We start from the raw sequence: 20,967 nt of genomic DNA, 5'->3' as shown, positions 1-20,967 counted from the left end.
TCCTCCTTCCCACTGGTGTTCAGATGATGAAGTGGATGATGTTCCCATGGCGCCAGGGTTGGTGGCCAGGCGGGCCAGGACAGACTGTATGTAGACAATGTGGCCAAAGTGAGGACAGCTGAGTGTGAGCCTGGCAAGCTGATGGGCTCCCATGCTTTTGCTGTTCATCCAGGTGCTCAGTCATCAGGCAGTTAATGCAATACACAACAGGCCTTTTCTTTCCTGGCTGCTGGTCCTAGCTCCTGGGGAAGGGTGAAATGGCCCTGGGGAGGGTGGGCAACAGAAGCTATCCTGAATACCACTGAAACATTTAACACCTGCTGAATCGTGCCATTGTCTAGGAAATAAAGGGAAGGGAACAAAGCTACTCTTGGTCTTCCCTACCAGGGTATCTGCAAGGCTTTGCTGTGGCATCGCAGCTAAGCCTGAATCCCCTGCAAAGACCCACTTGTTGTGGCTCTGTGTCCATGCGGGGAAGGTGGCAGTGCTAGGGGACAGTCCCCTGGGACCCTGCTGCAGGTGTGCACAGCCCTTGGCTGGGATCAGCCCTTTCTTCCCCTGTACTAAGTATTAAGTAGGAACCTGGAGACTTGCTGTCCTGACTAGGCTGCAATGTTTGCAAAGGTAGGGCAAAATCTGCAGTGCAAAACCATGAGGATGAACCTGACAAAACCATTTGCAGAGCTGGACAAAGACCTTTCGCCCCTGGCATCCCATGTCTGGTATCCTGGGCTTTGCTGGCTTGGCTGTGTTGCTTTGGTATTTGAGAATGGGACCATTTTTATTCATGCTCTGGTCAGGCCAGGGCACAGTGGTTGCTTCTGATGGACAGGAGAGGTGCTCTGATGTGGGCTAGTCCATCCTTGTGGGTCAGTGAGGCAGCACAAGCCCTTGTCTCCTGTGAGAGGAGGCTGAGCCTGCCTGTGCCAGGGACAGCCTGTTGAGTGCAAGAACAGGGGCTTGATCCCAGCACTGCCTGCCTGCCAGGGAAGAGCACACATTGGTAGATGCTGCCCTGGAGATGCCAGGGCAGGTGGAAGATGTTCACCAGGATAGCTGCCTGGAGCAGGATAGCTTGCTGAGAGCAAGCTCAAGGGACCTACTTTTTCTCCCATTTTCCATAAGGCAGTCCTGCAATGACAGGCTTTGATGTTATTTGGTGCATGTTGGGGGCCTGCCCTTGCAGGAGACAGGCTGGGGTGAGAGAGCATTTCTAACAGAGCACATAGGCTTGGAGATGTCTGCTGGAACTACAACAGCACTGGAGTGGTGTTTGAGTTTTTCTGGCTTCTCTGGAAAGAGAGGCACAGCCAGGCATCCTATGCCAGGAGCTGCTGCTCCGCTCTGCCAGTGCGTGACCCAGCATGATGACATCTGCCCAGCACATTTCCCACGCCAAGAGAGGAGAAGCAGTTAAGTCCAACCATCAGGGCCTGTACAGCATCAAAAGGAGAAGGAATGTCATGCTTCCTCTTAGAACCACAGCCCAGGGCAGCAGTGGTTCTGCATGCCTTTGCTGGCAAAACTACTGGGAAAGAGCATCAGGGTGACAAAGGCCAGCATGTTGCCATCACTTCAGCTCCTCCCTGTGCCAAGCTTTGCACAGAGAGGGACAAGTCCCCAGGGAAAAAGGGTTCAGTGAAAGTGGCTGGTAAGGATTTGCCACTATCCACTTACAATTGGGAATCCATTTACTTCAACCTGCAAGCACACTCCAGCTCTGGTAAGAGCAATGGTGGCAGTTTCTAAAGCACACCCAGAACCAAGATACCTGCAGGATATTAAAGCAGCGTGGAGATTAAAGCAGCGTAACCCCCTAACCCACCTGCAAACACACCCTTCTACACAAATAAACACACCAGTGCACTTGTACAAAGGATCTTCTCCTGCCACCTCAGCTGCACTTCATGCTCTGTTATCCCGGGAGCTGCAGGTGCCAGAGTAACCCAGAGAGATAGCCCAGCTCTGGTTGAGATCAGCTGAGGACTGTACGGGCTGAGTAGCCTGGCTGGATGCTGCAGGAGTGTGTCTAAATTTCTCCTGGCCCCCACAGGCTCTACACACTCCCCTCAGAGCCAGCACGGGGGCGTCTGCACTGGTTATCCCACTGGGTAATGATACAGCCTGCATGCGGGAGAACAGTGTGACTCTGGGATGCAGTGACCCCACAGGGAGGCATGTGCACATGGATTGAAACACATCCTGTTCTTGCGGCTGCGTTGGGAGAGCTGGCACCTGGCCCATGCGGCCACACTGGAAACACTCCCAAAGAGACACGGAGGTGGGTTTGTTGAGCTCCGCTTTGCTGCCCATCTCAGAGGTCTGTGGGCTCCTCTAGAAGAAGCGCACATTGCCCAAGTTTGCCTAAGGGATCTTTAGCATGGATGGGGGTATTGAGCTGGGGGCAAGACGGTCCTTGCCATCACTGGTACGCGGTGTCAGGCTGCTCCGGGTAGGCACTGGCTTTGCTTTCCAGCCCTGGGACCTCTCTGCTCCCTCACTTTTCAGCAGCCCGAAGTATTGCAAGCAAGCAGCCCCCACTCCAGAGCTGCCCAGGTAGGTGCCCCTACACCTGTTTCCCCTTGCCCCCCACTCTCCTCTCACCCCTGGCTGCAAAGTGAGCCAGGCAGGTGGGTGGAAAAGTGACAGCTGGTGTTGTTCCAGTGCAGGTTAATGAATGTCTCCTCCTCTCCCCACCACCACCACCTCCTCCTCCCCACTGCCCGCCAAGCACCCAGGCTCCTGGCTCCTATCAGCCCATCAGGCTCCCATTAACAAAGGCGGCCCTGGAGAGTTTGCATAGAGACCTGCTCTGCCTCTAATCTAGGTGGGCTAATCGCCTCCCTTGCCCAGCCTGCCTTCCCTGGGTCAATATTTGCTCTGAGCAAACACAGAGCCGTGACAGGTGTGCTGGGGAGAAGGCTCGCTGCCGCCAGCCCAGCCCTCTCGCCTGTCTCTGCTCAGTCACATCTCTCCGGCCCCCCGATCACCGGCCAGCCAGCGCTATTTTTATCAGGGCTATAAAAGCCCCATCCAGCCGGCGTCACCCTCATTTTCCACTTGTGAGCCGGCGGGGGAAGGCGAAGCTGCTCACCTGCCAGCTGCCAGCGTGTCACCGGAGCCAGGTGAGCTGCAGTAGCCCAGCACACCTGGGCTGGGGTCCTGCTTGCCTGGCTGAGAGAAGGGTGCTGGATGTGGGGGACAACTCGGGGGCTTCTCTGGGACAAGCACTCTGGTGGCACCACGGAACTCCTGGGAGGTAAAAGGATGGGTTGCAGGGACACTGTCCTAACTGTCTTTTTCCCTTAACTCTTGCCTCCTATCCCACCTGTATTTTCTAATCCTTTCTGTTCCCTTCCCATCCTTTCCCTTCCTCCATTGACTTTCTTCCTTCCTTCTTTATTTCATTCTTTCTTTGTTGTCCCAGCCTCTCTCCCCACCCCACTGTGTTAGTTTAACCCGCCCCTGCTCTGTTTGGCTTTCCCAGGCAGCAGGTGTCAAGCATCCACCTTTCTGGACTTTACCCCTGGAGGAGCTGGTTCAGAGCAGCAGGTGCAGCAAGGACACCAGCTCCCAGCCTGGAATGACCTGACTCCGGAGGAAGGATTGGGAAGAGGCTGCCGACAGCCCACAGCAAAGCACCCTTCCAGCCCATGCCATCCAAGCCCAGAGCAACTCTGCACTTGCCTGGCGTCGAGCCCCACGTGCAAGACCTGACCTGAACGTTTTGTTCGTTCGGCTCGCGTTAGGCAGGTCCAGCCCATCTACAAGCATGCGGCTGGCGCGCACACATGCCACAACGCCCGCACTCCACTGCAGCAAGTCCCGTGCACCCACAACCTGCAAGCCCACAGAGGGAACACGTTTGCTTGCAACCCATGCAGGACACACAACCCTCTTTTCAGCACGTATGCCTGGGCAAACGTATAGCCCGTGTGCAGAGTGCAAAAGGGACATGTGCCCAACATGCAGTCTTCACCCAAACACACATGCACAGCATATGATCTGTGTGTAGCACACATGAAGTGATGAATAGGCAGTGCACTTATGAGAGAGTCTGCACACAGCATGCATGAATGCCATGGGTGGGACTTGCACATGCATGGGACACGGGACTTGTGTGGCATTTGTACCTGTGGCATTTCTGACACAGCTTTGCAGACTGTCACATGCATGAGCCATCTCTATGTGCCTGTGGCATGATGGGCATAAATAACATATCCCACCTGTGAGGCTGATCCCTGCCTGCAGCAGCCTGCTGGGGAAGGGCAGCCTGGCCCTTGGACCCCTGGCAGTGCTGCAGAGCCGTGGCAGGCACGGGAGCCCTGGCAGCGCTGCCCTACCCTGGCACAGCACTGATCCAGGGTGGAGCTTGCTGGGCTCTGCCAAATGCCCAGGTAGGTCTCAACTGTCTGCTGGCACCAAGGCAGCTTTAGCTGCTGAGACAGTGCACGCAGGGGGAGCAGGGCAAAGGATGGGGAAGTTCCCCATCCCACACACCTCAGCCAGAGTTTGCTCCCAGAGCAGCACTTCCTAGCCTTTTCAGGATCAATCTGCTGTGCACTGGGCTGCCCTTGGGAGGTGTTGCCTGGTGCTCCCCCTCACCTTGCGGGCCAGGTACCAGGTCCTGCAGGAGGCAATCACTCTGCCTGTGCTTGCTGTGGAAGGGTATGGGAGTGGATCTGGCAAGATGAGAGGTCTCTTCCAGGACACCCCTGCACACTGCCTGCCCTACTCTAAAAGTGCAGTGCAGTGCTTGCCCAGGGCTCCTGTCCCATTCTATGTCCTGTCCTGTCCTGTCCCTATCCTGGCTAGCATAGACTTTCAGAGCCCAGGGCTGCTCCTACCTCTATGGAGACGGCAGGGAGTCCCAGGGAACAAGGAAATGGGACAGCAATGGACCACTTTTCCTGCTGCCCCAGGATGTTATCTGAGGGATGAAAAATGCCACACACACCCCTGCCTGGCCATGTCTGCAGTTTCTCTGGCAGCCCCAAACACAGTCCTGCCTTGATGTAGGGATGCTGATCCCAGGTGCTCTGCTCTGTGGGAGGCACAGGTGCTTCTCACGTAGCACAGAATCCATCTCTAGCCTCACTGTGCTCATGGATGCTCTGAGTTTATAGGAGATCCTGAGCCCTTTCCTGCAGCCTCTCCACAAATGCTGTGGAGGCTAAGCCCAGCCCTATAGTGTGAATGGAGGAGAGGTTGGAGGTGGAGGAGCCCAGGAGTGTGCCAAGGGACAGGATGATTCCTGGTGGTATCCCTCACCCTCATCCAATCCATGTATGGGACAAGGCTCAACAGCCCCTGCCCTGGAGAAGGAGAGCCCTATTCCATCCGTGGGTTGCATCTGCTAAAGATGGAGATAAGGCATCTCCCTGGGCAGACACTTGGAATGTTTCCAACAGATGGTGTAGGAAAGCACCAGAATCAAGGAGCATCTCCAGGGGTGCTGATTTCCCTGCGTTTCTGCAGAGCCAAATGCCCATCCTAACCAGGGATCAGCCACCTCATGACACAATGACTGGCCATCACAGCGGCCATGGGCCATGTCTACAGGCTCTGTCTCCAATACGGAGCAAAGTTAAAAATCTGAGGAACCACAACACATCCCCTGATACGCACGATGCCTGAAGCTGTCCCATTCAGGCTGGGATCAAACGGAGCACAATTAATAACACTGAGGAAAGCCAGACCCTGCTGCCTGTGCTGCTCCAGCTGCCACACGTGCATCCCTGTGGGAACAGAGCTCAGCAGAGATGGTATCTGGCAAAGTAGGGTTGTAGAGATGCTGCTTGGCTACCCTGCTCTGCCTCGGTGACTCCACACACTGCCAGGGTGCCATGTGTGGGGCATGTGGGGCATGGCGTGTAGGGACATGGTTTAGGGAGTGTTAGGAATGGTTGGACTCGATGATCCAATGGGTCCTTTCAAACCTTGTGATTCTGTGATTCTGTGTGCCCTAGCACAGCCCCACGCCTTGTGGGACCAGTGTTGTACCCTGTAGATAGCCCAGATACTCCAGAAAAGCATTTCTGGCTTTCGACAATATCCGGGCAGTGACCAGGGAGTGAGACCCTGCACTGGCATCAGCATCACATCTGTCTGCAGGGGAAGAATGGGACAGCATTAGAAAAATGCTCCTCCCCGTGCCCACATCTTCCCAGGCTACTGTCCCTTCCCAGCTCTGCCAGCCCAGTGGCACCAGGAAGCCACGACACCTGTCGAAGCTGGTGGTGGCCCCAGGAAGACACATTGCCCTATGGGCTCTGTGGCTGGGGAATGGCTCACTGGCAGGGTTAGCACCCAAGGGTGAGCTGATGCCCAAGCAGGGCAGAGACAGGGAATTTAAACTCCCGCAACTCCCACGTCAGGACTGGCGCCAGTGTCAAGGGCTGTGCCATGCTGGCAGGGGATGAGGTGAAGGGAGGCTGCTGCTGCCTGTGCTGCGCAGAGCTGTCCCACCATCCCCTGAGCCCATTGGCTTGGCTTTGGGGACCTGGGGACCAGGGCTGGAGATTTGCATAGTGCAGCTCTGCGTGGGGAGGATTTGCATGGGGAGGGCAGAGTGCAAGAGCTGCACTGGGGAAGCAGAAGTGCCCAGGTCTGCATTTGCATACAGGTGTAGTTGCAGACAGGTGTGTGTCTGCATATGAGTATGTGTGTATATTTGCATGTATGTGTTCATATAGGCTCATCTGTGTAAATGGCTGTTCATGCACGTGTGTGTGCCTGTGCACATCTGGTACATCTTACTGCTGCATCCACCACCCTGTGCGTGCATATATGCTTGAGTGTGCGTGTGTGCATATGTGTGTGCTCCTGCTGGGCTGAACATGCGCATTGGCCACGCTCCTGCCACACTCACGCCTCTGTGTCCCAGTGTGTGTGCATCGTATGAAGGCGTGGGTGTGAGCAGGTGTGCAGCCTTGCTGGCTGCCTGCGTGGTGTTGCCTGTGGGCTGCACGTCCTTCCCAGCCCGGATGGGGTGTGCCATCCCTGGGCAGGCACTACTTTGCCACAGGATGTGGCAGAGGCAGCTGGTTAACCTCTGCACCCCAGCACCTTGGAGGATTGGCCCAGGGAACTGCTGCTGCGCCATGGTTGTGTGGGCACCCCTAGACCCCAACTTTGCCCCACTCAGCCTATTCCCCACGGCTCTGTCATGCTTGGAGGAGACTCCTGGGCTAGGCAGGAGCTCCCTGCCCTGGCAAGGTCACTCCGTCCCAGTGCCGCTGCGGGTACCCAGCCAGCTTGCGCAAGGTCTGGGCTAAGGAGCCTGAGGCTGCTTGTGTCCATGGGGCTGGGCTATTGTTGGAGGTTTTGGTGAGCAGCATTGGTTCTTCCCAATCTCCCCACCCTGCTCCTGGCCAAGACCATGACAGGGGCAGGAAGCATGAGGAGCTGTCCTGGATCTGTGCAGGGGTCCTGCACTCTGGGTGCCCGGATGTAGCTTCAGATGCTGTCCCCAGACAAAGGGTCCATCCTGCACATTGCCCCCCTGCAACCTAAGTCCATGGGGAGAGGCAGCCTTCAGCCCATCTTGCTCTGGGACAAACTTGCTGCTATTTGTCAGTAAGGGTGGAAGGGAAAGGTGGATCCCAGGCATGGAGCTGAACCCTGCAAAGGTGAAACAACAGGAAGCTCTGTCCACCCCCAGCCCACTCCTGTCTGTGGGCAGCACAGGGCACAGAGTGGATACAGCTTGATATCCTCCTCCCTGAACCCACAGGCCACCAAGGTGAGGGGATAGATTTTTCCACTGCCCCAGGAAAGGGCTCTGAACACCCATGAGAGAAGGGGACAACGGAAGGGCGCTGCTGAATGACTCAAGGTGCTGGAGGGAGACGGATCCAGAGCTTGCACAAGTCCTACATCTCCGAGTATGTCAGCCCCATCTACCCATGGGGCCTCCAGGGAAGGGGTGAGTGATGGGGATCCCCCCTCCTAGGCCAGCCAGTGGCCCTGGGGGACATGTGGGCAGCCTGCCCAGGTGATGGATGTTGAGCAGGGTGCCAGGGCCGCTGCTCCCTGCGCAGCTGTTGCTGGCTTTGGGAGGCCCGAGGCAGGATGTTCTGTTCTTGCTGCAGTGTCTGGCTCTGCCCCCGCCTGTGCTGCCTCCTCAGAGCTGCTGGAGGAGGGGAGCCGCTGCTGCCAGGATTCTCACCTGCCTCCTGGATCAGCATCACCCTAGCGCTGGGTGCCTGGCGCTACAGATGTTGCTGACGGGGGAGTGGAGGAGCACCAGGGTTGAATGGGACCTTGGCCAAGTGCTGGCTGAGCTGGCAAACCCTGGCTGTGGGGCTGAGGGGAAGTCCCTCATGGCAACAGCCCAAGTGCTGTAGGTAAAGCTGGGGCCTAGGAAGCTGTGCTTGCCCCATGGTGCTCCTCCAAATACAATACAGCATACTGGAGGAGATGTACCTGCAACCAGGATGGGCTGGATGCTGAGTTGGATGTGTTTCCCTGTCTCTGTTTTTGCTTTCTTGGGACTGGTCTGCACTGGGCGTTCTGTGGAGATTGACACGTTTCTCCAGGATACTGTAGCTGTGAGGTGCCCTCACGGTGCCAGGCTGGGATCATGTGGGGTAATAGGCAGGAGGTCCCAGTGGCTGGCACCCGCAGACTCCATTTCAGGTCAGGATCCGGACCTGAGGACCAGACATCAGCTCCTCTGCCCCAGTGCCTGGCATTCCCATCTGGGCAGGGTATGAAGTGGCTGGAGAACAAACACGTGAGGCTGCAAGGGAGCAGCCGCACTGGGGTCTATTTTGGAGCAGCCTGGCTGGGTTTTGTCCCACTGTCAGTCCTGCATCAGAGCTGGGCTAGCCTGGGGATGTGGCAGTTGCCACCTGCTCACACCCAGGCTGTAATCCACAGGCAGGAGGTGAGCAGCTGGTGGAGCCTCCCTGACCTTCAGGTGGGATTAGTCCCCATGGGAACAGTGGGGAGCAGGCATGAGGCCAGAGCTCCCCCGGCAGCTCCTGGGGATCTAGCAAGGCTGGCAGAGGCAAGAGACTGAGCACACCTCCACAGCGGGGGCAGCCCACTGCCAGGGCTGGGCTGGGGCCAGGCAGCGCAGGTCCAGGATCATAGAATCATAGAATTGTTAGGTTGGAAAAGACCTTAGAGATCATCAACTCCAACCATACCTGTCTACTACTAAAACATGTCCCCAAGCACCTCATCTACTATCCTTTTAAACACCTCCAGGGATGCTGACTCAACCACCTCCCTGGGCAGCCTGTTCCAGTGATTGATAACTCTTTCTATGAAGAAATTTTTCCTAATGTCCAACTTAAACTTCCCCTGACATATCTTGAGGCCATTCCCTCTTGTCCTATCACCTGTCACTTGGGAGAAGAGACCAACACTCACCTCTCTGCAACCTCCTTTTAGGTAATTGTAGAGAACAATAAGGTCTCCCCTCAACTTCCTCTTATTCAGGCTAAACAATCCCAGTTCCCTCAGCTGCTCCTCATAAGACTTGTTCTCCAGCCGCTTCACCAGTTTCATCACTCTTCTCTGGACATGCCCCAGGACTTCAATGTTTTTATTGTAGTGAGGATCCCAAAACTGAACACAGTATTCAAGGTGTGGCCTCACCAGTGCAGAGTACAGGAGGAGATTCGCTTCCCTGGTCCTGCTGGCTGCAACTTTTCTGATACAAGCCAAGATGCTGTTGGACTTCTTGGCCACCTGAGCACACTACTGGATCGTGTTCAGTCGTCTATCGACCAAAACCCCCAGGCCAGCCATTCTTCCCCAAGCCCCTAGAGCAGGACTCTGCATTTGGCCTTGTTAAACCTGATCGCACTGGTCTCAGCCCATTGATCCAGCCTGTTCAGATCCCTCTGTAGAGCCTCCCTACCCTCCAACAGATCGATGCTTCTTCCCAGTTTAGTGTCATCACAAACTTGCTAAGGGTGCACTCAACTGCCTCTGTCTGGATTGAGCTCTATTTACCACCACCCTTTGGGCCCAGCCACCCAGCCAGTTTTTTATCCAGCAGAGTCTATGCCAGTCCAGGCCAGTGGTAGCCAGTTTCTCAAGTAGGGTACTGTGAGATACTGTGTCAAAGGCTTTACTAAAGTCCAGGTACACTACATCCACAGCCCTCCCCTCATCCATCAAGCAGGTCACCTTGTCATAGAAAACAATCAGGTTGGTTTGGCAGGACCTGCCTTTCATAAACCCATGCTGAGTGGGCCTGATAACCCCCCTTGTCCTGTATGTGCTGTGAGATGGGACCCAAGATGGCCTGCTCCATGACCTCCCCTGGCACTGAGGTCAGAATGATAGTTCTGTAGTTCCCTGGATCCTCTCTCCAGCCCTTCTTGTAACATCTGCCAGCCTCCAGTCCGATGGAACTTCCCCAGTCAGCCAGGACTGCTGGTAGATGATGGAAAGAGGTCTGGCAAGCACCTCCTCCCAGTGGGGAGGAATGGGCATGTGTCCCCTGGAGGTATCGTGTTCATGGTGGGTATTTGTGAGTGCATCTCTGGAACTGTGGATGACCGGGGGCAGAGCAGGCACCCACAGTTTCACAGGGAGGGGGTGAGCAGCTTGCCTGGGGGTGGCCAGGGTGCCTGCGATGGGGACAGTGGGCAGGCAGGTCTGGAGAGTAGATCTCAGCAGGATTAGCGATGGCTGAGGGGCCATATGTGCACAGGGAAAGCAGAGGCTAGGAGAAGGTGCTGTGTTGAAGACCACCTCAGCACACTGCAAGTCCCAGCTGTGAGCGGGCACAACACATGGATACCCCTTGCACAGCAAGTGGCTGTGCCCTCCACAACATCCCTGCCCTTCTTCGGCCATTGGTGACATTACTCAGAGGCCGGTCAGCATCTTGGCCCACAGTTCCCATCGAGATCTCTGCCCCACTGCCTGCTCCCCCTGAGGACTCATCCTGCCCTGGCAGCAGGAGCTGGGGCAGGTACCCACTGAGCTCTGCCCTGGGAGAGCCTAATTGCTTGGGATCTCTCCAGCCCCTCTGGGCAGAGAGCGGCTGGCACATGTGTGTGTGTGCCTGTGTGGGAGTTAATCCCAGCAACATCTGCCAGGCTGTTTGCGATCCCGGGAGTTTCCGGCTGCAGGGAGGGGATGGACGGGTGTGCGGGGGACACGTGAGTGCAGGGTGGCTGGTGTGCATGGGGGTCCCTGTGCAAGGCAGCGCCTGTGCAAGGAGGCTTCTGTGGCGGGTGTGTGCCTGCACACGTGTCCCCTGCCGCTAGCAAGTCTCCAGGAGGGGACAAGTGACACTGGGCACCCCAGCAAGCCCCTCAGCTCTGGAGTTTGGGGACCCGGCAGATAGAAGTGGGAGTTATGGCTAGGATTTACCAATTCTGTTATGACCATGTTCAAAGCAGTCCCAAAGAGAAGATGCCTGGGGAGGGAAGATGAGTGTTTGCATCCTTGCTGATGACGATGATTTCCCAGGGAAATGAGCCTGGGGGAGAAAGGGGAGCAAAAAGAAGCAGTAGGGTTGGCTGGGGGGAATGATGTGCTACCCCTGATCTAATCACCTAGCCCCTGCAAATAAAAGCCACCTGTTTCAGACCTGGCAGCAGGAAGCCATCCCCAGAATAAACAGAGCACCAGGCAACTGGGAGAAAGACAAACAGGGGCTGGCACCAGCTCCATCTGCTCCCACTTGGCCCAGCCCCTGATCTCCAGCAAACTGGGGTGGCAGTGCAGCTCCCAGCAGGGGTGAGGGTGAGGAGAGAGGAGCTAGCAGGGTTCAGGGGGGTAGGCAGGGCTCAGCCCATGGCATCACCCAGATGCAGGACCACACACAGCTGTGTTGGCCTGGTCAGCTAGCCTGGATACTCATAAGAGCAGTGGGAAACAGTGTGCTGCCATGAGCACCTAGATGTTCCCCAGATGTGGCATCAGGATCAAGATGCCTGAGTAGCACCTGTGTCACCTCCCTCGGGGCTGCCTTTCAGCCTGCTCAGGTCCCCAAGCTGTGCAATATCCTGGGCCAGCACCTGCAGAAGTCATGGGATAGAAGCCCATGGCTGGGGGCGATGGATAGCACGGTCTGGGCTTGGCATGGAGCACTCAGGCAAACCTGTCCTCTCACTGCGCCCAAGGGCTGCTGGCTGCCCCCGCTGAGCCTGGTGGCACGGAGAAACTCGATCTGTTTTGCTAGCATAGGGAACAGGCTGAGACAGAGCAACGTGGGGCCCTTATGAAATCAGCCTATGCAGGAGGACCTGGGCGAACACAAACCAGCTCCCAGAGACAATATTAGCAGCTGCCCTTGAGCAGAGTCACTGCCTGCCCCACAGCAACCCCCCCTGCCCCTGTCCCCGGCTGGGCAGGTGTGGCTGGGGACTGGCAGGTGATCCATCCATGGGGGTACTGGCTGGTGATAGGGACCACTTGAAGGCAACTGGGGGATTCCCCAGAAGACCAGGCTGCATCAACACCTGGGGCGCAGCAGGGAAGGGCCCTTGGCATGGCCCTCAAAGCCACTATCCCCAGATGCTGCTGTGGCTCCCATGTGCCTGCTCCAAATGTGCCAGGCTTTGGGAGGTGAGGCACATCCCAATGTCAGGGACACGGCTGAAAAGTGAGGATGGGGCACAGCCCACACCTGGGGGTGGGTTTCTTTCCTGTACCTCTCCACGCTTTTATACAAAGGGTTGTATGGGGGTGACTGAGCTGCCTGCGTCCCCCTCATGGCACAGCACCAGGGCCCCACAGATCTAGTAGCTCACTATGCAGTGCCTCACACACCCCCATATGTCCATAACAGTCCACAGCATTCCACACATCCTGTGGTGCCCCATGCCCTGGGGCTCTGTAATGCACCCCACAGTGCCCTGCACCCCACAGCCCCAGACTGCTCTCACACCTCACAGCACCCCAAACTAACCAGCGCCCCATGCCTCTGCTCACAGAGCTCAGACGACCGGCAGCAGTGGCATGGGAGGACTCTGCAGTGCGCTTGCTCTGCATCTTGTTCCATCTTCCACAAGGTATTAGGGCTGCCCAAATCTGCCCCCTGGCACTTTGAGGGACGTCCCCAGGCCACCCTGAGCAAGCACCTCTGTAGCCAGCAAGCAGGACAGTGTCACCATGCTGTGTCCCACACAGAGGTGTGACTCGGGGATCATTTGTGCCTCTGAAAAAAAAGAGGCCATGGCAGTGCCACAGCATGATGGGTAATGATGGGGACAAATAGGGACATACAGCTGGACAGGTGGGCAGAAGAAGGACAGGGCGAGAAGGTGGACAGAAGGGGGATTCGTGTAGATCTATGCAGGTGGATGAAGCCAGGCTGTGTCCTCTCCAGCACCCATCAAGGTGCTGGGCTGGGGCTTGAATGCTGCATCCCAGGATCTCCTCAACCTCATGCATCCCTTTCCCTCCTTGGGGAGCATCTCCATCTCTCCTTCCACCCTCTGTTTCCCTAGGTATCTCCCGGGGGCTCTTCTCCTTTGCTATGAGCACCTCGGGCGTCGCAAGTGGATGGTGCCCTCCCCAGCGCCTGTCTCCGGCCAAGGCCACCGATGTCCCTTCTCTGGATCCAGCTCCAACCGCTGCCAGGGTGCACCCTCTGCTGGGACCTGCAGGCATCGGCGCAGCCACGCACCGAACCGCGGAGCTAGGAGGGAAATGTTGCCCGGCGCCTTGCCGAGCAATGGCTGGGGGGGGGGGGGGGGGGGGGGTGTCACGAAGGGGACCCACGACTCCTGCCCCAAACCCCTCCCTACTGTCACCACCTCAGTCCCTTGTTCTTGCTAAGAACGGGGCAGAGATGCCAGGTGCCCTAACACCCCTCCCGCTGCCCATGCTGCACCCTTCATCACTGGCACTGGCACTGCCATGCTCTCTGGGGATGTATAGAATGCCCAGCAGGGCTGAGGTCTTCCTGGGAAAGTTTGGGGTGCTCTGGGTCAACCCTTGCAGGGTGGTTCCTGCCCAGCTGAAAGTGGGGAATGCCCAGCTTCACCGTGGGCTACACAGGGTTGCTGCAAGAAACGCTGCTGCCAAGAGACCTGCCATTTCACAGCTGAGCTGGGCGCTTTTCTTTCTTTCCAGCCTGTGTTGGCCTCATCCAGATGAGTTCCTGGTGGGGGACCCTGGGGATGTCTGCGTGGCTTGGTACGTACAGTCCCAGGCAGGGCCAGTCCTGTTGCCCAGGTGAAGGACAGAACTGTGCCCCAGAGCTGGTCCCCCTTTACTGAGCACGGTGCGCCCTGCCTGAGTGGGAGGTGTGTGGGGAGCAGGAAGAGCTCTTTGCCAGGTGGAGGGACATGCCCAGGGCATTGCAAGCAAGGAACATACAAAATGCTGGATCCATCAATGTTTGCTCTGGAGCCAACAGGGACCCCCGCAGGATGCTGCACATCTCCCAGAGCCTGGACTGACCAACCAGTGGCTGTGTCAACATTTTCTCCACCCTTCTTGTTCACCCTGACCTTCTCCCATCCCACCTGCAGCCCTGTCTCTGCAGCCTGAGTCCCTGCCCTGCCCCGTCAGCTCGAGACATACAAGGCAGAGCCTGACCAGAGGAGGGATCTGGAGTGGCAGAGCCACAGGCAGAGGGGCAGATGCAGCCCCAGGGAGCCCTGAATTCCAGCCCAAGGATAAGCCTAGCAGGTGCCACCTGGAAAATCCCCACTTCACCCTGGCACCTCCTTCTCAACAGCCTCAACCCTGGCAAAGGCTGCGAGTGCCCTGGGAAAGGCTGGGTCTCTAATCCATGCCCAAGCAGGGACATTGTCCGGGGGCAGAAAGGAAAGCGTCGCGTCAGGCCCTTTGCCCATTATGCCCTGAGCCCCTGCGCAAACACAGCCCAGCACTTTCATTGTCAGCCCTGTGGGACACGGGGGGGCTGCTCTCGCCACACTGCCTAACTGGAATGGACAGCCGGAGTCTGGGGTGGGTGTGCACCCAGTTCCCCCCCCATCCCCTGCTTGCTGACACAGCACCCTGCTCGCCTGCACCATCGGCACTTCGGTGCCCGCCTATAAAGGGCGAGGGGCAAAGCCGGCCCCGGCACCACCACCTTCGCCTCTGTGCCCTGCCGACCAAGTAAGTACCAGGCTGTGAGCCCCCAAGCCTCCCCACGCTCCCTCTACACCAAGCCCTCCCCTGCCAATGCACACTCTGGGGAAGGGCAAGCTGTGGGGTGCTGTGTGGCACAGCAGGGCGATCCTGTGTGGATGCTGGCACCCACCTTTGCAAGAGCTGGCTGGTCTGCCCCAGGGCTGTACCCCACATCCATGTCTGAGCCAGGGTCACTGTAGCCCCCCTACACCGGGTACAGTGCTACTGCTCCGGCCCGACCCCAGGAGTCATCACAGGGAGCTTGAGAGCAGAGAAATTGAGGCAGCCCTGGGTACATCACAAGGAGAGTGGGGCACTGTAAGTGCACCCTGTGACTTGGGGATCACTGGACAGCCATCCCATAACATCGAGGAAAAGGGAATGGGAAGTGTCCCCCATGCCACCCTGGGAGTGAGAGGGGCTGGTGGCATGATATATGTGAGGTCAGCACCGCTGGCACTCCAGGCTCGGTGGCAGGCAGTGGGGAGGCTGTGGGCTGGTGGTGGGCACCTGCCTGGGGTGATGTGTGGGGCTCTGCCAGCAGCTGAGCGACCCGCATGACCAGCAGCGAAGCCATGGACACCCTGGGGCAGTACAAGATCACAGTATGGGAAGAGGAGAGCTTCCAGGGCAAGCGCTGCGAGTTCCTCATGGAGTGCCCCAGCATCATGGAGCGCGGCTTCCGCAAGATCCGCTCCATCAAGGTGGAGTGCGGCCCGTAAGTGCACTGCCAGCCCCATGATCCTGCTTTTCCCAGGGGACTATCAAGAGCTGCTCGGGAGCCAGGATATCTGGGTCCTTCCTCGGCTCTGCCACAGCCTCACCATGAGATCTCCCACCCTGTGCTCCTTATGAGGTGCCTCGGTTTCCCAGTCTGCAAAGCAGGCAGATTCTTCCAAGCTGAGGCATGGGTCAGAGGCAATGTTGTTGCTCTGGGGAGAGGGTCCTGCTTGGAAAAGGGACATTTGCTGCTAGCAAGGACCCTGACCTCTGCAACAAACCCACACTCTGCCAGGACATCTCCATCCCCTGCACGAGGGAAGAAGCCAGCCCTGGGCTGAGCCCTTGGGGCTGTGCTGTGCATCCCTGAGGGCTTTCCTCCTCTCCCCTCTAGCTGGGTGGGCTTCGAGTACCCTGAGTACCAGGGGCAGCAGTTTATCCTGGAGAAGGGTGACTATCCCCGGTGGGAGGCCTGGAGCGGGAACAGCGGCTACCGGACGGAGCACCTCCTCTCCTTCCGGCCTGTCAAGTGTGCGGTGAGTTACGGGGACCCCACTGCAGGCAGAGCCTCATCCCAGCAGCCTGGCATGGAGGGAGAACAGGGATGGAGGGCAGAGGAGGGACAGGCAGGAGCACAAGTTACATGGGATATGTTATGAAGGGATGAGGCGTGCATGGAGGTGCCATGGGTGGAGGGGTTGCTGCACCCACTGGCTCCCACTTCTCTCCAAGGGTCCTAGGATGCTCTTTAGGCTAAAAGTTGACCTTGTGACACTGTCCCAGCTCATTCTGCTTGTGCATCAGAGAGCCATCTCTCAGGCTGGGGTTCCCAGGCCTTGTACCCCTGCCCCAGATACCCAGGGATGGAGAGAGACGAGGGGAGCCTGCAAGACTGCAAGGATGCTTGGGGTGTGGGGTCCGTCGCCCTCCTGCCTGGGGTACTCAGCCGTGCCCAGGCAGATGCAGCCTCTATCGCTCCATCTGCAGAGACACTGGTGCTCGCAATAGCAGCACGTCTGCGCCTCCGAGCGGGTGTCCCCCCCCCCAACTTTTAATAATCACCAGGCAGATATGCTTGGGCTTTAATAAAGGGGATGCGATAAGATCACTCCTTACTGGCAGGACGCTCCTCGGTGCAGATAGATGCGTGTGGGGGCTGGGCATGGGGGACAGTGCCGCATCGCTCAGTGTCCCGGCAATTAACCCCTAGGTGTCCAGCATGCAGCAAAGCCCCGCAGAGCCAGGGGGACTGCTCTCATCAGCCTGCATTGCCCGGCAACCTTCCTGCAGCCTCTGGGAGTGCGGGGATGCTGAGGGCAGGAGCCTCTGTGGCTGCAGAGGATGTGACCACTGTCACTCTCCTTGTAGCTGTGCACGGGGACCACAGGGACATGAGACCAGCATCTTCTGGGCAGCTCTGGCATGTCCTGGTGAGGGGGTGCCAGGCTGAATGACACCCCTAGGCCTTGCACTGAATCCAGGCATGGTCTCAGACCTCCAGTTGTGCCTTGGCATGTGTCCCTCTGATGCCACATCCCCTATCCCTGCATGAGCCACACTATCCCCCCTGACCTCCACTTCTCTCCCTCCACAGAACCACAATGACAGCAAAGCCATCCTCTATGAGGCGGAGAACTTCCAGGGCCATAAGTTTGAGCTGAGTGATGACTACCCCTCGCTGCAGGCCATGGGCTGGGGCAACAAGGAGGTGGCATCCATCAAAGTGAACGCCGGAGCGTGAGTCCCACCAGTGGGGAGGAGGGTGGGAGGGGCTGAGAACAGGGTCTCGGTGAGCACCTCACTCCTGCATAGCTCCAGGGATAGGGAAGAGGGACCCAAAAATGAGGGGTGTCAGCTGGTCCCTTCCCTTGGAAATTGTGGGGTGTTTTCTGTCCCTCCCCTCCCAGGGCAAGAAGAGGAATGGGATGGGATGGGATGGGATGGGATGGGATGGGATGGGATGGCATGGCATGGGATGGGATGGGATGGCATGGCATGGCATGGCATGGCATGGCATGGCATGGCATGTCGTGGTGTGGTGTGGCATGGCATGGGATGACAGGGAGTGGGATGGCAGGGTATGGCACGGCATGGCATGGCATGGCATGGCATGGCATGGCATGGGTCGGGACAGGGGTGGGGATATGGCCCAGAGCTCTGAGGCAGGGGTCTGCCTGCAGGTGGGTGGCATACCAGTACCCAGGATACAGGGGCTACCAGTATGTGCTGGAGCGGGACAGACAGAACGGCGAGTTCAAGAAGTACAATGAATACAGCAGCCAGGCCCACACCAACCAGATCCAATCCATCCGCCGCGTCCAGCACTGAGCAGGGGCAGGACCATGTGCCCCACAGCCTCCAGGCTGCTGTGCAATAGACCTCTATCCGGTAGCAAATAAAGGCATTTGTCAAAAAAAAAAAAAAAAAAAAAAAGGAAGGATCCTCCTGCTCTTCTCTGTGTGGCTGCGAGGCCCGAGGGCCTCTGTGGTGAGGGAGGCAGGGTGCCTGCCCCAGCCCTGCTGCCCCACAGCTTTCAGCAACTGGAAAGGGTTTCCCCTTCCCCGGGTGGTGTTGAACCCATGACTACTTTGCACCCTGGGTGAGATCTCTGCACTCTACCTCAAGGCCATGCACAATGAAAAGCAGGGATGCAGAACAGTTCTCATCCCCATGATGCTCCAGCTGGGGAGATGGTAACTTACTGGGAACTGACTGGGCTTATTGGGCAGAGAGTGGCTGGAGCCAGGAGGGGGTCATCCCGGGGGTTGTGCTCTAGGTCCTCCTCCCAGGCTCAGTGTCAGAGTAAGTGATTGACACAAAGCCTGTGAACATGAGCTCCTCTCCCTCTGCGCCCTGATTTGGAAAAGGGCCTGCAGAGGAGGGGGTGCATTGGGGTCATCTGAGGTGGGGGGACCTGCCAGAAATGGACTGGCCAGGGCTTGGAGCACTGGCTTATAAAGGGGGTGTACAGGGAGGTGTAAGGGTGCTGAGGACAGGGGCAGGAGGTCCTTCGGTAAGTGTCCTGCACCTGGCAGGGACTCAGCTCACTGATCCCAGCACCCCTAGAGTTTGGGTCCCCCCACCCCCAGCCTAGCCACGCCAGCACATCCGCATCAGCATCCGGCTCCAGCTCCTCCCGGGCACACCGCGAGCCCCACCCATCCTCCTCCTCCTCATCCAGCGGCCTTTCCCGATCTACTCCTCCTCTTCCAAACTCCTCCAGCACCCAAAGCCCTCCTGGCTCCAGTCTTCACCCCGAGGTGCTCCCCACACCCAGGACATTCTCTCTAAAGCTACAGGACAGTGGAACGGTGCTGGGTGGCTTGCATGCCAGAGTCCCTGTCTGCCCACGCTGCTACAAGCATGTGGCTGTGGGTGCCCCAGAAAAGTGCTGGGCTGGTGGGAGACTGGGAAGGACTGGGTTGGGAGGGTCAGCGTGTGCATGCCCGTCACCCAAGGCTGCACAGAGACCCCAGCCCTGGCATGTGTGCGAGTGTGTTTGAGCATGTGCTTTGCCCACATGACCATGCACACAAGCGTGCCCATGCACGCCCCACATGTCCCTGCTCTCTCTCTCCTTGTGCCTGTGCGAACGCCCCAGCACCTTGTGCATCTCCATCCTGCAGGGTTTCCCTGCTGCGGGGCTGCTCCCCCCCCACCCCCCCTCCACCTCCTCCGTGCCCTCCGTGTCCCCGCTGGCCCCACCCCGCCACGGCCCCACGGCAGCCGGCCTCTCCCCCTGCACAAACACATTCCTGCACACCCGGCCGGGTTGCAGCCAGCACAAGGCCACGTCAGCTCAGCTCTGCTCCACACCACCGGCACACAGGTGAAGTTCTCCTGGGCACCTGTGCACAGGGCTGCGGGGGGAAGGAGGGAGGAGGGGGGCGGGAGCGGGTGTCACAGCACAGTGTGGGGTCTTTACTGCTCTGTTCTGGAGTTGGGGGGAGGCTCTAGGTTGGAATACAGGGGACAAACTGCCTGCTTGCAGCCAAGGGGGTGTTCTGCTGCTGCCAGCTGGGTGCTCCACATGTCTGGATTCTGTTCCCTGGAGCCTTACAGACCTGAACCCTCACCTCCCAGACTCTCCATGGACCCGAAGCCCCATCCCTTGGCTTCCCTATGGACCTGGCCCCTCATTCCCTGGATTCATCTTGTACCCTGCCCCTCCCATCTTGTGGGTGACAGCCTGTGGCCACATCTCTCAGGTCCCCAAAACTCCCCGTGGGCACAGGGCTTCCCATCCCCAGGGACTCCACACTCCCTGCCCCTCCACACCCCTCAGCCTCCAGGTCACCCAAAGCCAGTCCCCTCAAACCCAACTGTACACACCCACATTCAGCCAGTGGCTTTCCCAGTGACCCAGGAGTCCCATGCCCAGTGCCCCCTGCAGCTCCCCATCTCCAGATCCTGCAGCCCAAAACTGCTCCCCTCACTCTGGGATGATGTGGGATCCCTCAGCCCAGACTCCTCACTCCATGCCCTCCATGACGCAGATATGCTGGAGGAGGATTCTGGTCACCAGGGCTGCCAGGGGAGAGGGGTTCAGTGGGTCTGGCCCCCTCCCCACCTCACCCCACCGTCTCCGGGGCTTGTTTTCCGTTGCCTGCGGTTTGTTCCAGTGACTCAGGCAGCGAAAGCAAGTCTGGGAGGCTGTGGAGCTGCTGCCGAGAGAGCTGCACAATGTAGGGGGGTGGGCTGCGGAGGAGAAGGATGGGGGGAAGCAGCAAGGGCTGTTGGGCTATGTGAGAACAGTCTTATGAGGAGCGGCTGAGAGAGCTGGGGTTGTTTAGCCTTGAGAAGAGGAGGCTGAGGGGAGACCTTATTACTCTCTACAACTACCTGAAAGGAGGTTGTGGAGAGGAGGGAGCTGGCCTCTTCTCCCAAGTGACAGGGGACAGGACTAGAGGGAATGGCCTGAAGCTCCGTCAGGGGAGGTTCAGGTTGGATATCAGAAAAAAATTCTTCACAGTAAGAGTCATTGGGTACTGGAACAGGCTGCCCAGGGAGGTGGTCGAGTCGCCTTCCCTGGAGGTGTTTAAGGAACGGGTGGATGAAGTACTTAGGGACATGGTTTAGGGAGTGTTAGGAACGGTTGGACTCGATGATCCAATGGGTCCTTTCCAACCTTGTGTGATTCTGTGATTCTGTGATTCTGTGAGCTGGGGTACCCCGCAGTGG

General features: G+C 58.0%; 1 protein-coding gene across 2 annotated transcripts; it reads left to right on the top strand.

The window, feature by feature from the left end:
• Positions 1–14,968: 14,968 nt before the first annotated feature.
• On the top strand, positions 14,969–18,181 carry CRYBA2 (crystallin beta A2). Of its 2 annotated transcripts, none has more exons than XM_009557547.2 (5): positions 14,969–15,051; positions 15,611–15,784; positions 16,181–16,322; positions 17,381–17,523; positions 17,967–18,181. In XM_009557547.2, exons 2-5 carry the CDS (start codon positions 15,624–15,626, stop codon positions 18,112–18,114), a joined length of 594 nt encoding a protein of 197 aa, XP_009555842.1. In that variant the 5' UTR covers positions 14,969–15,051; positions 15,611–15,623; the 3' UTR covers positions 18,115–18,181. The 2 variants fall into 2 exon arrangements, with proteins under 2 accessions (XP_009555842.1, XP_053926108.1); XM_054070133.1 differs by having other exon boundaries at positions 15,007–15,051; positions 15,608–15,784.
• Positions 18,182–20,967: the final 2,786 nt, after the last annotated feature.

The sequence above is a fragment of the Cuculus canorus genome, chromosome 6 (genome assembly GCF_017976375.1).
Source record: "Cuculus canorus isolate bCucCan1 chromosome 6, bCucCan1.pri, whole genome shotgun sequence".
NCBI lineage: Eukaryota > Metazoa > Chordata > Aves > Cuculiformes > Cuculidae > Cuculus > Cuculus canorus.
Note: the sequence above shows the minus strand (reverse complement) of the source record. Positions and strands in the feature narration are given on the sequence as shown.

Bases quoted from the DNA above. Each gene is read 5' to 3' on its own strand.
- CRYBA2 (XM_009557547.2), top strand. From the start codon at position 15,624: ATGACCAGCAGCGAAGCCATGGACACCCTGGGGCAGTACAAGATCACA. The intron at 16,323-17,380 runs GTGAGTTACGGG...CTCCCTCCACAG, and splicing joins TCCGGCCTGTCAAGTGTGCG to AACCACAATGACAGCAAAGC. The intron at 17,524-17,966 runs GTGAGTCCCACC...GTCTGCCTGCAG, and splicing joins ATCAAAGTGAACGCCGGAGC to GTGGGTGGCATACCAGTACC.